The sequence below is a fragment of the Hesperophylax consimilis genome, chromosome 16, assembly GCF_061612785.1.
Source record: "Hesperophylax consimilis isolate HC1 chromosome 16, BYU_Hcon_1.0, whole genome shotgun sequence".
Taxonomy (NCBI): Eukaryota; Metazoa; Arthropoda; class Insecta; order Trichoptera; family Limnephilidae; genus Hesperophylax; species Hesperophylax consimilis.
The window spans coordinates 3,396,818-3,413,635 of record NC_142851.1 but is presented as its reverse complement, the minus strand read 5'-3'; the positions used below and the strand labels follow the sequence as shown (position 1 = coordinate 3,413,635).

The 16,818-nt window shown below is 35.4% G+C and overlaps 1 protein-coding gene across 1 annotated transcript; it reads left to right on the top strand.

The window, feature by feature from the left end:
• Nucleotides 1-518: 518 nt before the first annotated feature.
• Nucleotides 519-11,793, top strand: fkh (fork head box protein). Its single transcript, XM_089640818.1, has one exon. The coding sequence runs from the start codon at nt 644-646 to the stop codon at nt 1,670-1,672; it is 1,029 nt and encodes a 342-aa protein (XP_089496944.1). The 5' UTR covers nt 519-643; the 3' UTR covers nt 1,673-11,793.
• The last annotated feature ends 5,025 nt before the right edge of the window (nt 11,794-16,818 follow it).

The window sequence follows — 16,818 nt, the reverse complement described above, 5'->3', positions numbered from 1 at the left end:
AAAAATACGAAGCGTTATTATTAACTTTTAATTTTAGTTTTTAAAATGATTCTAGTCTAAAACACAAGATAGGTACTAAACAAAATATGAAACGTTTGGTATTTAACCTACGCTACGAAACCATGTAGGTAGTTTTTTTTTATTATATTGAAGAACAACGTAAACAAACACAAATTCCTTTCAATTTCAACTTTAATTTACTTCACTGCATAAATAATTTGCTCTGTAGAACTTTAATCTCGTTGTCTCGGTGATGTATTTTCTCAGAATTAATCCGGTTTCTGCGTACCTCCGAATGGTGGCCGGATAAAATGATAAGTTACGGGAAGTGCGGGACAAGGGCGCTGGCGTCGCCAGGATCCGGACAGGGGGAGGTGGGGGCGGCGAGGAGGGAGGGGAGGGGCCAATAGGCACGCCTCCAAGGCAGGTCGGGCCAATGGGGAGAGGGAGTGGGGCCGTGTCCATGGCAACGGAGCGGGTCCGCGCCCGGACGGCTGCGAGTGGCGATATCCAACTGGCTCAAAGCCAAACAGAGCGTCCTTCTGTAAACACGGGCCACAGTCAGTGACAGTCAGCCGACAGCGACAGTCGGAAGCGAAGTGTTTGTTAGTCGAGTGATGCGCTGGGAGTGAGGACAGCCGACATGCTGTCCCAGAAGCTGCCATACGGGGACGGGCTGGCCATGAGCGCCGGCCTGCCCCTCAGTCCCGGTCTGGCCCCGACCTACAGCGTCAACTCCATGGGCTGCGTGCCCTCCCATCCCTCGCAAGGATACTCCTCGGGATACGGCTCCGGCATGGGCTCCATGGGCGGCGTGCCCGTGTCCGCCTCGTGCATGGCCGCCGGGGGCTACTCCGGGCCCCCGACCATGGGCTCCTGCATGGGGGGCTACGGGGCGCCCCTGACCCCCGTGGGCTCCATGAGCGGCGGGCGCGCCGAGCTGGGGGGCGACCCCGCCTCGCCCAACTCCGCCGCCCTGCAGCGCGCCAGGGCGGACAAGTCCTACCGCCGCTCCTACACACACGCCAAGCCGCCCTACTCGTACATCTCGCTCATCACCATGGCCATCCAGAATAACCCGCAGAGGATGCTCACCTTGTCTGAGATCTACCAGTTCATCATGGACCTGTTTCCGTTCTACCGGCAGAATCAGCAGCGCTGGCAGAACTCCATCCGCCACTCTCTGTCCTTCAACGACTGCTTCGTGAAGGTACCGCGCACCCCCGACAAGCCCGGCAAGGGCTCCTTCTGGGCCCTGCACCCGGACTCGGGCAACATGTTCGAGAACGGGTGCTTCCTGCGGCGCCAGAAGAGGTTCAAGGACGAGAAGAAGGAGACGGTGCGCCAGTCCCACAAGGGCGGCGACAGGAAGGACGACCGCGACAAGGAGCGGGGGGACGATCCTCTGGCGCTACTGCACGCGCCCGAGCTGTGCCTGGGCGAGGAGCTGCGCCCCCTGCCGCTGGATCACTACGGGCTGAAGCAGGAGCCCGCGGGCTACACGCCTCCGAGCCACCCCTTCAGTATCACCCGCCTGCTGCCCGCGGAGAGCAAGCCCGACCTGAAGATGTACGACATGGGCGGCTACGGTTACGGAGCCCTGCCGGGCCCCCCGTTGCAGCACGACTACTACCAGGGGGCCCTGTACCCCGCCCCAGCGCCGCCCTTGTGACAGTACCCCCTGGCCTAGGCCCGCCCCCCCCAGCGGCTGCCTAAGGACCTCTATAATCGGATGCCTCCAGCTCCGGAGTACTTCCGGAGCGCGCGGGATGAGTGTTTCTAGAAGATGCTCCAATAACCTTACTTCTATCTCCTGACGGAAGAGGAAACCGCGGTCCCTTCTCTTCGGTAAACAAATCGTCACACATCCGTTCGCACGGAATTTTAAAATCATTGTTTATCGATAACTTCAAATCTAATCGCCTTCATAATTCGATTGAGAATCTCATTTTCGTTTAGTTGTTATCGATTCGTGTGTAATAATTGCCATTTATCTGTTCCGGTGAACAGATCCTGTATATAACATGTCCCCTGCAATAGTTCCGTTGTGCCGCCCCCTTCCGTCCGGACAAACTGACACTTTGAAACAGTGAGAATGAACAATTAACAAAGACAATGAATAATTAATAAGTAAGTGAATATAAAATAATTGTGAAAGAGTGTTGTGCCCTTTAATGGCCAGTCCCCACATCAAACAATAAGGTACGACTTTACCACGATTATTACTAAACATAAGTGTAAATTGTTACAAATAGTTATTTCTCAATAGATATAATTCAAGTAATGTTAATTACGTCGAAATAATTTCTATTATTAAATTAAATTGTCGCATTTTTAAGCATTCTCATTTTATATTATTATTTTTATTATTATTACCTATGTATAGATATCAAATAGGTACATCAATAACACGAATGTACTGAAATTATGCAAACATTCTGATTTTCTATTTACTACCTACAAACATTATCTTTTGTTGGAATTGATCTTTGTCATAATTTCATAGTTTATCATCCCGTAAAATATATTTATCAAATATTTTATTTTAAATGCTACCATGGGATAGGATATAAATACATTCTTAATCAAATGCTTTCGCAGCCTAAAGGTTGCATTTTTTGTAGACACAATTAAATAGCTTCTTAAATTGTATCAGTTGTATTTGCATCATTAAAAATATTGGTAGGTACATCGTCAAACAATTTCCAAATTTCAAACATAATTTATTTTATGACTGAATAATAATGTCATTTCTCAGGAGAACAGTTGTAATATTTTAAGGATGTCGCTTGAATCTATCTAAAAATAATTAGTTTTGCTGTTTCGTAGAAGTTTTGTGCATAGGCGGAGTTATCATAAAATTATACCCAACACATTGTCATATTTTATATATTTCCGCACTTATATTGTCCACACAAAACATATTTATATTGAGTTTCACAATAGCGAGATTCTAAATCAAATCCATAAAATAATGTACTAGCGCAGACCTGCAGAAAATCACGGGATATTATAATTGTAGGATTGATAGGTGCATGTTAACGAAAAATCGTAGGTTTTTAAAAAATCACGAAATCTGACTCCATTTTTAACCTTAATAAATTCTATCAAAAGATATACACATTTCAAATATAGAACTAAAACAATTTTCTGGTAAAAAATATTACTTACCGATATTATTGGCAGATAATACCTAATAATAATAATAATTTAGCATTTATATAGCGCATTTTAGTGTCATTCCACTTCAAGTGCGCTTTCCTACAGCAAACTTAAAATAATTTAGTATAAGTGGTCATGTTCATAAAATTATTCGTATAGTGCGCCTTACCCAATACAGATCTAATAATATAACACTAAATGTACTGTTTATACAATGCGATGAAAAAACAAAGAATAACAATAACAGTGCTCTTATTGCACAGGACTAAACAAGAACGTTAAAACCATAACATAATATTATTTTTTTATTTACAGTTAAATTGAAAACGTATTTAAAAAAAGCCGAGTTCATTCAAGGGGAATTTACAATCACAGACACAGCTAATATTCTACTGATACTAACGTATATCTACTGATTGTTTTTCTATTTTCAATGTTTCTATAAAGCCATTCCGATGACGTCATAAAAATCAAATCAAAAGCTTTGGTGAAATTTTTAATATCGGTCGTGATTCGGGGATTATCTACTCCCACGTTATTTAATATCCCGCAATCTGCCGTTATATTGCAGGATTCGTCAGATGCGTCACGTATTATAGCCAGCCTTTTCAATGCAACGTATTTGTACGCTCAACAAACGGATTATATAGGTACCTTCTACCTTTCTAGTACTTCCTACACCATACCAATACTGTAACAGCAGAATGACGGCCGTGTTTAGGTCGACTGTTTAGTGTGTTAGGCAGTTTTTAAAGCCATGCATTCAAGGGATAACATAATTGCGGTATTTATTGTTTTCAAATTAATTATATACCTAGCTACTCTCGCAAATCCACGCCGTTAATTGTTTCATCATTTCACAACAGTCACCGCATTTTATTTAAATACTAGCGCAGATCCGTGATAAATAGATATAATCATTATAACTATAGTAGGATTTATCGTTGTGTGCTAGCCAATAATCGCAAACCCTTGAAAGTATATGAAATTTAAAATTTAAACAAAATAAATACACATTTCATATTTAGAATTAAAATAATTTTCTTGTAAAAAATATTAGATTTGCAAAACGTAGGTAGGTACCTACTTTATCGCTTTGCCTGAATTCTTGTTACAATCAGTTCCAACTTTGAAATTAACAATTAAAATAATTTTGTTTTAAAATATTATATGTAGGTAGGTACTTAATCGCTTGTCTGAATTCTTCACACGATTTGTTCCAATTTTGAAATATAATGATAATAAAAACGCGTCCCATATTATGACATAAAGTGACCCAAAGTTTCAATATTATTTTGGTGTATTAAAACCTCTTTGTCGGTAGATATTCCCATCTAATTTAAAGGAATGTTATGTTTTAATTTGAATGTATTTAAATGTAAACAAGTCTTAATCGCTAATTCACACACGACTTTACCTGCATCTTGTAATCACGGCGCTAAGTGTCTAGATCAGTACTTATTAATTATCATACCTACTCGAGATATGAAAGCAATCAACAAGATTTCAAAGCTATTAGGTAGGTAGGTAAAATTCGCCCAAAAGCCGTTTACAAACAAAAACATAGATAAATTATACAGGTATCAATAGAAAAAAACACGTGCGTGAAATTTGATAAAACAGAACACTACATTTTTAAAGTATTTATGCAGGTACCTTCGCGCGTGCCTTAATTCACGGTGCGAGGACTTGCTTTCAAGTGGCCCTTTCCCAATGCGGTGGGCGTAGAAGGTACAATTCCGAAGGGACGTTAATTTTTTTGCATTCATTCATCCTAGGGTCCGATTCATTCACCTCATCTCACGGGTGGTTTACTTCTATGGGTCCATAATCTCGCAGCCTCCAATTCTCACTTCCACTCGAGCACGCACCGCAGTTTATTACCTTCTTCCACCATTCAATTAGAGTTTTTTTGACGAAATGTGAAAAAATAATTACGAGCGTCGTAAAAATAATACACCCTTTCCTTTGATCTATAGATCTACTTCGGAAACTATTTTTTGCAGATGTTTTTCTGTTGATTGTGCGGAATTCAATTTATTTGTCGGAAATGTTGTGATTTTGTACTAAAATGCATTACAATTCAAAGTATTTTACTACAGAACGAATCGTTGTCACCATTGATCTGTATCGTCATTCATTGAAGAGATTTCTTAAATCCATCGAAGATTTGTGATTGTTGTAAAATTGCTTTTCGTATCAAACTCTTTGTAATCGACAATGCTTTCTGAAGTCAATCATTTTAGTAACGTAAAATTTTCAGCGAATAACTTATTTTTGGAAGAATTATATTCACAGAAATTCCTATAATCGTCGTGCATTCATAAATCCTTGGAATTTTGTGATAAGTACCTAGGTACTTGGATATCTGGTTGATAAGAACCACGTTTTAGACATTACTAACAGCATTTCCCTGCAAACAATTTTGTATTTCGTAACGAGTTTACACTTTCCATGATTGCTTGATTCATAAATTATCACTATTGAAATGCAAAGGTTATATAATAATAGTGTTGTGTGGTCTTTGCTTATATGATTTAAAGAACAACGTTATTATTATACCCAGTAGCCAACTTGTCTGGCGAAATTCTCATTTCCAAAACTAACCAGTTAATAATAAAAAAAGTCTATCAATATTGTGGTTTATTGCAGAAACTCTCATAAACATATCTCCTTTAGAATTGAACAAGAAGCAAAGATTTGTCGTTTCCCGGTATTACTTAAACGTGTTAATTAGTGAACTAAAGAACAAACCATCGCACGGTTAGTAGTGTCTATGATGCGTGCGGTCTGTCGGTCTGACGATCTCGCCACGGAACTTCTTTTAAAATCCTTTTATAACCCAATCGTTAAATAAGTGCTAATTCAATCAAGCCAGCTAGTGTATTCTAGCTCCTCGTGTTTCATCATTCGTGCATATTTTTTGTCGTACCTATTCAACAAGTTCCCGTCAATGTAATATGAACTTTCATTTAAAAAATATATGCAAACCAAGCCATAAGAATGATTTTATATGTTTCGTTCTTTCTGATGTTAGATTACATGGGTTATAAATAAAGATAAGTTATTTTTTTTCATTCATACACGAATCAACTAACATGATAGATACATTGTCAACTATCACGCAAAATTCCTCAAATAAACTCTCATCAATTTCGTTGGCAAATTCCCAGCAATTACGCACTACCTGCCTAATTTAAATTCACGTTAAATTACCAAAAAAATCTACTCGAATTTATTGAAAACGTCGCAATGTCGTGGGTTGCCACATTAAATCATCACGTTCGATTAGTTAAGCACTTACTAGAAAAAACACCAAAGTGACGATTTTGTCGAAAATTATTTTTTGTGGCTTCGCGCAGGTGTTTCAGCGTCTTACCACATAAGCCTTGACACCTTTATGACGATGCTTGTAAAACTATGATTGTTAGAACTAGCATACAATATACGCGTGTGGTTAGTTTTCGCATAAATTTCACACGGTGCCCCTGAAAAAAATCTTCGAAAATGGATTAAAATTGTCACGAGACATTATTCCAATAAATGGTAAATCTGTTTAACATATCAAAATGTGATGACTTTTCTGTTGAAAAAACTAATTCCAGTTATTTAAAAAGTGAAACTTATTTTCGATAGGGAAGTTAGCAGCATTATTATTGTTATTTAATTGCTCGTTTACTCGCTCCAAAAGAACACAAAACAATCATGTTGACGATGTATATAGGTAGGTACTACTACTGTTTGACGATGTATTACCTGTACATATTTGATGTAGCGAAGTCGCTACTTACCTGGATTCAATATTGGTAGTAATACTATATGATGTTGTAATTATCAAATGTAGACATTCAGTAAACGTAATTCCTCGTAAAGCATGAATGAACAGTAGTAGAATGAATCAATCAATTTAATAATATCATTTAATCAATAACGTAACACCGTCAAATAATACACAATAGGTATACACTTAGATACTGTAGTACCTACTTAACGTGTTTGTTTGAGTATTTATTTCTGCTTTCGGTAGGTAGGTCGGTACATATTGAATTAATAAATAATAATAATCTCAGTAGGTAGTGGAAGAAGTTTTGTGTTCACAGTAAATATTGACTGGAATATTTCACCTACTCTCTTGTCTATAGACTTTGGAAATATTTAATCAAATAATTCGTCGGCGCGTTTGAACGAGCTTGTTTCTGAATAGGCTTGCATTTTAAATTGTAACATTATACAGAACACAACTCGGTACGAATTGTGTTTGTGTGTTTCATCACGTAAAATGTGTTCAGTTGCATGAATTATTTCATTTTCACTTGCGAACACGTGCTTTGAAATTAGATACAAGAAACTCAGGTGACACCTTGCGACTGAATCTCCAGTTAGTATCACAATATCACAATCGTCACGACTGGCAGATAAAAACTCTTTTTTTAATAACAGAGGGCGCCACTTTCGTTAACAACAATCCTAAACTGTCATCGACTATCAGATTTATCACTTTACAAATTAGTGAAACCTTTAATAACTTATTTTTAGAAAGAATGTCTTATAAGAACATAATATCGTCGGCTTATTGCTAAAGTCATTAACTAACAAAATGTTGATTCTGAGACAATCGACAAAGTTTTAATTACTTTTAATCAGTTACAATAACAAATACAACTTTTTTGCAGTAGTATTTATCGATTACAACTGCTTTTATTTGGTAATTTAACTTTTCTGTTGTATTCAATAGGAAGAAATAATAAAAACCGTATTTAGTGACTTTTTGCAAACATCATGTAACAACTAGTGGTAATAATTTTTGTCTCGCAAGAAGTCAACAAATGGTTTATGTGATTTTTACGAACATTATTCTATTTTCAAAGGTCATTTAAATGTGTTAGTGATTTGCAACAAATGCGTTCCAACAGATTAACGTTTATTTTTCACCCTTTCTGATTCAGTAAGGTTTTTTCCTTTATTACATATCATATAAATATAACACCACACATAGCACTCTTTTTAGGGTGAATTGCCTAATACAAAAAAAAATATATAACACCATAATGGTGTATGTCACTATCGACGCCATGTTTTTATTTACGATTTTTAGTCTGCAAGTGCGTTTAATTTAATAATAATGTTTAATTTCTCACGCCTTTGTGGTTATCTGGCGGCCTGTGCAAACAGCTTTGAAGGACTTGTAAAATTCCTACCACACCTAGGTAGGTTTCTCCAAAATAAAGCCTTAAAAATATTTCGTTAACGTATTGCGATAATCATTGAGTAAATATATCGACTGTATAATAAAAATCACAAGCCGTGTTTTACGTCTCAGCCGTTATAAATGATGGCAGTGGCGGCTCGTGACTTTTTGGGTGTAGGTATTAGAGTGCTAATATAACAAAAAGTGGCATTATTGATGTTGTTGAAAGGGAAAACGATTTTTAATTTTTTTTTCGAAAATTCTCTTTTTGTATGAAGATTTTCAGATTTTCAAACTGAAATTTCCTGAAAGTCTTCATAGAAAAAGTCGAATTTTCGAAAAAAAAATAAAAAATCGTTTTCAGCTACAACAACATCAATAGATAATGCCATTTTAATAATATTAGCACTCTAGTACACCCAATGATGTTACTCGATTTTAACTAACGACGCGACCTGTTAACTTCCGACATACAATTTGTAACTGCATAACCTCTAAATTATTTTCTACATATTATAGTAGGTGCACGCGTAGACATGTATAAGGTACTTACCTAGTTGGTGTTTTCATCGCAATCTGTTTCTAGAGAAAACAAGACCCCTTATTTCCATTTTCTACAGACGAGATACCATCCTTGAACACTTCAAGTGTTAAGCTGTTAAAAAATATATGTTTTTTTTTAATATAGTCTTTATTCAGATGCCGAGTTAAAAACGTAATTATTTGAAATTCCCTCAGTAAAAAAATCGCAAAGTATGCTCCGAATATTACAAAAACACATCTGGTGCTACTGTTAAACAAGTTATAGGTGTGAAAAAACAACCTCCAGATCTACACAGAGTTTTGCTTTGTTTTAAATAAGTCGCGTTGTATTAAATATCTTCACAACAGTCGCTTACGTCTATTTATTGTAGTACATATATATATTTTTTTAATATTAGCACGTTCCCACTATCATCAACACGGAGATTATGAGTATTGCTAATTTATTAAGAATCTCTTCAAATTATCGCTGATCCGGTTAAAAATGGGATTGCAGGCTTTAACGGATGAATTAACAGGTTTACTAATAACTTATATTATTGCGATGTTAGAAAAAGTCTTCATAAAAATATGTTCGCATTTCGCAGTATATATGCAAAGAGTAGGTATGCAAGTGCATGAGCACGTGTTCCGATATATTTTTCGGAATTTACCAAAATTTTATCAGGAAATGGCCTGCAATCCCGTTTTTAATCGGATCACCAATAATTTGAAGAGATTATCAATCAATTATTAATACTTATTTTTCTCCGTGTATTAAGGAAAAATTGCTTGCATTTCTAAATGAACGATAAAAAAGTGTGTAAAATTAATAATCTATTTTACTGTGCGTTAAAATCACTGCATTTTAGAAGAAGGTACTTAGTACTTAGTATGATTGATCGGTGCCATGGACAATTTATTATCTACGCAGACTAATATCGACATTATGAGATTAGGTACTTGGAATAACATCATTAAATTTGGTTACTTTGCACATATTTCCGCAGATAACAACTTACCTAGACCTCTTGGCATTTTTATAGGTTTTAAATAATTTACCCATCCACGCACTCGTAAATCAACTTTAACAGCAAAAATTACATCGATGATCTTTGGGAACTTTGAAAAAAATATTTGGTTTGAAATAGCAACAGTTTTTTATCACCTTGACGGAAATGTCACCAAAATCCATACAAATTCAAAAAGTCTCCCAACTGTCGCGGCGTGTGCGAACGATACCGTATACATCGTAATGCATTTTGATGCACGCGAACTTCCTCAACCTTGGGAAGGGGACAAAGCGACCGCTAATGGCGTGAAACACCGCTTGCAGTTGCTTCGTTCCTTTCCCGTAATTCGTTTCGCAAATGTATACCTGCCATAAGGGTGCGCGAGCCAAACTGCTGAGATGAACCACGACTTATGGCAAACACCGTTTGCGGTTGTTTCGTTCCTTTCCCGTAATTTGTGCCTCGGCTAGCGTGTTTTTTCTCATGTCTATACTCAGCATAAAACCTGTACCTACCGTTGCAATATAAATAATTTATACAGCGCCTTTTTTGTGTTTGAAATTTGGAAAGTTGACTATTTGCATCATTTTTAGATTAAATAAATATGGTGGATTGAAATTTTTCAAAATGAGAAAATTAACATTTTTTATTTGTTTAAAAACTTTAGTAGGTAAATGAATTCACGAATTCCTAATTTGTTTGTACCCAGTATTTCCACCGTTTTTTGTGCAGTATACCCGGAGAAAAATAAGTATTGAATGAGCTATTCGAACACGTGTTCCGACATCGTGATAAAATATTCTTAATTTACTAAAAGTTTATTAGCAAACCTGTTAATTCATTTGTTTAAGGCCTGCAATCCGTTTTAACCGGATTACCAATTATTTGAAGAGAATCATAAATTAGCAATACTTATTTTTTTCCGCGTGTATACTTTTTCTTATAAAATCTAAACATAATGATCTGGTTTCCATGTAAAATATTTATTATTTAAGTAAGTACCTACCTGGATAGTAAGGATAGTCACTTTTATTTTCTTTACAATTGTGTAATCTATGAAAATTCAAAATTTACCGTGGAACTTACGGATAGAACTGTTTTGTTTAGAGTTTTGGATCGAAACGAAACAATATTAATAGCATGGTTTTTGTCTAGTTTAAAGTGATGAATTATGAATTAATTTTCTCCCCCTATGGTATATGGTATCGGTGCATTTACAATCATAGATTTGTTTATCCAGAATCTGAATATAAAGTGTAAATAAGATTGTACAAAAATACTTTATATATATGTAGTTATTTATCTTTAATTATTGTTAGTGTGTAAAATAATGTATTTCATTTTTAAAAAGACTGGGCCGTCAGATGATTTTGATACTGTCAAATATTTTATTCAAATTTTATAATTTTAAATTAGGTATGTTAATATAAATATTCAGAAAATGCAATTCTTTTAATTTTTAAGTAGGAACGTTCATATTAATTCATATTACGTTAAGATTTTTTTAAATAGAGTAATTCATTAAAAAACACTTAAATTGGTGATATTATTGTAAATTTGATAAAATTAATTATACATTGATAAAAATGTGGAAATCTAAACAAAATTCTTGTAATAATTTTTGCACAAGATGGTTAAAATAGAAATAGGTTGATAACATATCAAAAATCTCATATTTTAATTTGCAAATTTATACAAACCTACATATTTCGATGTAAAAATGTTATGAAAATGATGCGTCGTACTATGTAATATACCGAATTATATTCAAATTAACCCAATTATGATTTGTCTCTTTTTGTAATTGAAATTTATGTTCTACGATGATTATTAAAGAAAATGGAAAATATTATTATTTCAACTCATTTTAAATCGATGGTGCGATAAAACATTAGCAGAGTTTGTAATAAATAATACATTTATATATAATATTGTAAATAGGTACGTGTTCATACTTCAATTTAAGTAAATATAATATGTGAACTTGAAAAAAATGCTAAAATAAAAATCAATCAAATTCTATTCTGTATTTTATTTATTGTTGGTAATTAAACAAAAATATTCTGTCTAACTTGTGAACATACATACATATCCAGGTTATGCTTCTATCATGCAATCCACTTGAGCGTTTTTTCGACATATTATGCCATGTTTTGCAAAAACGTTTTCAGCGATCTCCTGCCATAAGGTGTCAAATTTATGGAACCTAAAAATATGGCATAAACAGTGAAATCTAAGTGGATTCATTGGCTTTCAACATCAGCCAACAGTTTCATATGTTTTCATATTAATATTTTGAAGAATGGAATTTATCCTCAACATAAACGAAATTAAAAAAAGTGTACTATGCTTTGTGTCAATCACTAATGGTAAGTATACATTTGCGAACCAAAACGCCACGAATTACGGGAAAGGAACGAAGCAACTCTAAGCGGCGTTTTGCTCCATTTGCGGTTGCTTCACTCCTTTCCCATAAGTTGTGTTTCAGTTCGGCAGTTCGGCTCGCGTATGTATATTGTATACGTAGCATAGTAGAGTACCTACGGGATAACTGATTGGGGGGTCTGCCTTGAGCACTCACACAGAGCGGCTCAACATAGCCCGAAAAGCAGTACTAAAGACAATTCTACAAGTTCCGGTTACAGTTCCGACAGAAGAAATATTTAAAAAAATCTCCAATGTACAAAAACTTTATTCAAAAAATGTTTTTTTTTTAATTTAAAAAATTTGTCTAAATACTCCACTGCCCAACATAAATACTCAACCAGAGCAATAAGCCAAAATATACTGGTTACTCCTAGTTTGAACACATCTTTTGGACAGAGAAACATTAAATTCTATGCTACAAAGTTATACTGTGCTCTACCAAATCAAACAGAAAAATAACGGAATATATTTAAAACAAAAGTAAAAACATGGCTAAGGAAACAAAGTGATATTCAATTTACAAACATTATGAAGACGGTCTAAAGACAACTTGAAACTAAATACCAAAAAAACCCATTGACTGAAAAAAATTGAATTGATACTTATATTATATTTTATACCTACATCATGTACAAACTTTGCAATTGTAACTAATAATAAAAAAAAATAAATTAAAAAATATTTTAAAGGTACTTATTATATTTTTGACACCAATGGCTCGAGTGGTTATCTGGTAATATTATTTGCAGCAGTTTCGGGTTTGATTCCCGTCGCATTGCAAAATAAATGCGTTTTTTCAATTTAGATATGATTTAAGATTTTCCATCTGCCCTGATCATGGTCACTATAAAGCTGTCCTATACGCTGGCTAAAGAAAGAGGAATGATAACATGGCGTAATAAAGCAAAAATTAATCACGATAATGCATTTTATTTGTTTGCTTCAGATTTGATTCCTGTCGCATTACTACAAATAAATGATTTTTTTATTGTGATTAACGTACATGAGTACCTACCAACTGTTCGGATCCAGTTGGACTATGGAATCCTCAATCGTGGTTCTAAGGATGAAGGGAGGGAATGGCGAGAGGAAGGCAGGAAATCACTTAGGTATTCAGATCTGGTCATCAAACACATCTAAAGCAATTTCAAACAACATATCGATCCTGAGTTATGGTCTTTCAGTAGGACGAGACTGACTTTCTGACTGAGTTACACTTTCTTATTTATTATAATACTAGCTACAATATAAAGAAACAATAAACAATATTTGGAATTCTTGTGTACCTGAAAATGGCTATTTTTAAAGTGGAGATAATATTATTCTAAATAATTGAGATGTTTACTTTTTAAAAGTTTTTGTTTCACTTGATCGTGCCCTACTTCCACCATTCAATACTGTATACCACATTGGTACTGCTAAAAAAACTATTTTATTCGATTCCGTAACGCATTCCAGTGCAGAGATAATATGAAGTCTTCGCCGGGCGTCATCGGCTTCTACTACCACTCAAACCCTCCTTTCTCAACACTCCTGGCAAACTTTGACATTTTTAGCGAAATCGGTCCAGTAGTTTTTGAGTCCATAAGGGACAAATAAATAAATAAACAAACAAATAAACATTTTATATATACTTATAGGTACTGATTTCATCCTGTCTGGGATTTTGAAGTTTTTAATTGCAAAAGATTATTTACATTTTTAACACTTAAAGTCTTTAAAGCTGTTTGATAGTTTCACTTTAGATATTATCGCTCAGGTAAGTGTAGGTAGCAACCCAAAGAAGGCAGACATTGGAAATGAAGATATCTATTTTATTATCTTGGGAACTGAACGAAGCAATCAATCCACGTGAGCCCGAAGCTATCGGTCATTGACCGGCTGATAAATTATTATTGTAATTTGCGATAATATATTGTAAACGTATTCAGTTAAACTGTCTAGTTTCTACCCACGCTGACGTCTAGGTAGGTAGGTAGGTACTGAGGGTGACCGGATAAATCATCACAATGATAATTCATCACATCTTTAAAAAGTTATATAAAGTCATGGAAAGTGATGAAACAAAAACTTTATTAACTGGGTTAAGTAGGTTAGGTTACGTTAGGTAATTTTTTTTTTCATCGTTTCTAATGACTTTATATCACTTTTTAAAAGTGTGTTGAATTGTCACTGTGTTGCGTTATCATGGAACCGGTACTAAGTACCACACAGGAGGTCTTAAGGGAAATAATTACCCTCAGGGCGTATGTCATCTTTGAGGATGCAGTATGTGGGTTTTTTTTATGGAAATGAAGGAAAGGAAGATTTGAGAAGGAAAAGGGAGGTAGGTATTCGGTGTTCAGTATCTCCAAGAGTGACGGACGTTTGAATTCACTACTCCCAAGGCGATGGGTTGAGAGAGTCCTGCTGGAGGAGTAAAAAGATATCCCTCAACCGGTCTTTTCAAATCCGGCCCGCCACACAAGAAGGTAGGAAGAAGCATCCGCCGCCAAGAAAATCGGCACCCCATGAACCCAGGCACCCCTGCTAAGTCATCAAAGGTAACGAACCACCTGAGGTGACCTATTGCAGAGGTGTTGGTTATTCAATTAATGATTCCCGGGGCGGCGGTACCCACACCCGCCCTTCAAATTGGAACTACAAGCAAACATTAATAATCCAATGGACAACATTGGAACAAGTTGCTCGTCAAGATTTTTTATTTAATTTATTATAATATTGACATTTTAAAAAAGGTATGTATCTATAAAATTCACAGGTAAAAGAGACGTATAATATTTTCATAGCCCTCCTCTTTAGAAAATCCTGTGCTGAGACTGTTGAGGGGAACTGTCCAAAAGACAGAGGGTTATCAGCGACTTCTGCGATTGAACATCATGGTTTGGGTAAGGTTTTTTTCATCAACTTCTATGACGATGTTGAGTTAAAAGTCTGCCTATCTGTAGGTGGGTAGGTAACTTATAAACAGGTAATTAAGGGCCTAAAGAAGAGTAAAGCACCCAGTGAAGCCCAAATTGCCGAATAATATTTTAAAACAAAATTATTGTATTAATGCAATGCAATGAACATGCGACAGATGATATCTACGATAGAAGCGAGACAACTGTAGGTAAAAAAGTGTACCTAAGCGTGGTTGTCCAGTCTTTTTTTAAACACCTTTTATCCGAGGTAATACATTGTGTTTATCACACGGAGAAAAATGTGTACCTATTGCTAATTTATTACGAATCTCTAAAAATACTGGTAATTCCTCTCCGTGTGTGCTTTTTAGAATGTTCGGCTATCCCTGCAAATCATCTAACAGAGTTGGAACAAAATTGTCACCTGCCATAAACCCTGATTATTTTTTAGTAGGTAAATTATAGAAGTATATATTTCATAAACTAAATCTTTGAATGTAGATTACCTATTATAATATTATTTATTTTATTGATAAACGAAGGGGGCAATGTCATTTCGCATTATTTATACCTACATTGATTTTAATAACAAATTTTAACTAAAGAAAATACCCTATTCATTGAAGACAGTAAGAATGATTATTTTATTGTTATTATCTCTAGTCTTACAATGTCTATTGGCCTTATGGATATCATAAATACATAAACAATTCTTAGACCGGATGAATGGGGCGATAGCACCGTAGATAATGGAAAGGAACAATATATTGTCAATGTATAAATAAAATATTAATAACATACCTAACTGAACGGGCGGCATGCGGCTTAGTTCTAGGAAATGGCATGGATTAAAATTGCGACCAGAGAAAGCCGTAAAAATATGGGTTAAAAAAAACCATTAGACTATCAGTGCCATTTAATAAAATTTGACATTTGAAGGGTCCCCGTTAAACGTCGATTATTAACCAATCACGACCGATACGTTTGACGGCAATCAACGTCTGTCTGATCGAACCCAAAATAAAATTTGGCTAAATATGTCGGCACGAGAATCGGCGGTTAACAGAGACCGTTTGAACGTCACAAAATTGCACTGATCATCGATTTGCGACGACGTAAAATGTTTGATTTTTTATCATTAGATACCAATTTCCCGGTAGAAGATTCATCAAATTTATCAATTTCCTCATATAATCAATACCTTTCGTCTCTAAATATTATTTAAGAGAAGATAGAATCTAGTAGTTCAGAGGTAAAAACAAATATAATGCCTCAGTAACACAAATATTTAAAAATTTATCAAAAAGCAATTTTATGGAAAACACTACATGAACCTCTAAAATGCCCTGGTTTGGTACAGAAGTTTGGTTTTCTCGTTTCGAAGGCTCGACCCGACATAAATTTTGAATTTCTACAAACGATGATGATCCTAAAATTCCTAACAAGAATCAATGAACAATACTCAATGGTTCTTAGCACAATACCGTTCAGATATTGAATCTAGATGGAAGTAAGATAAGAAATGGACTTAATTAAATTTAGATAAATTTTAATAAAACATAGATTTCCGAAGAAGTGCGTCATTAAAACTGCCATCTTCTGT

Bases quoted from the DNA above. Each gene is read 5' to 3' on its own strand.
- fkh (XM_089640818.1), top strand. From the start codon at position 644: ATGCTGTCCCAGAAGCTGCCATACGGGGACGGGCTGGCCATGAGCGCC.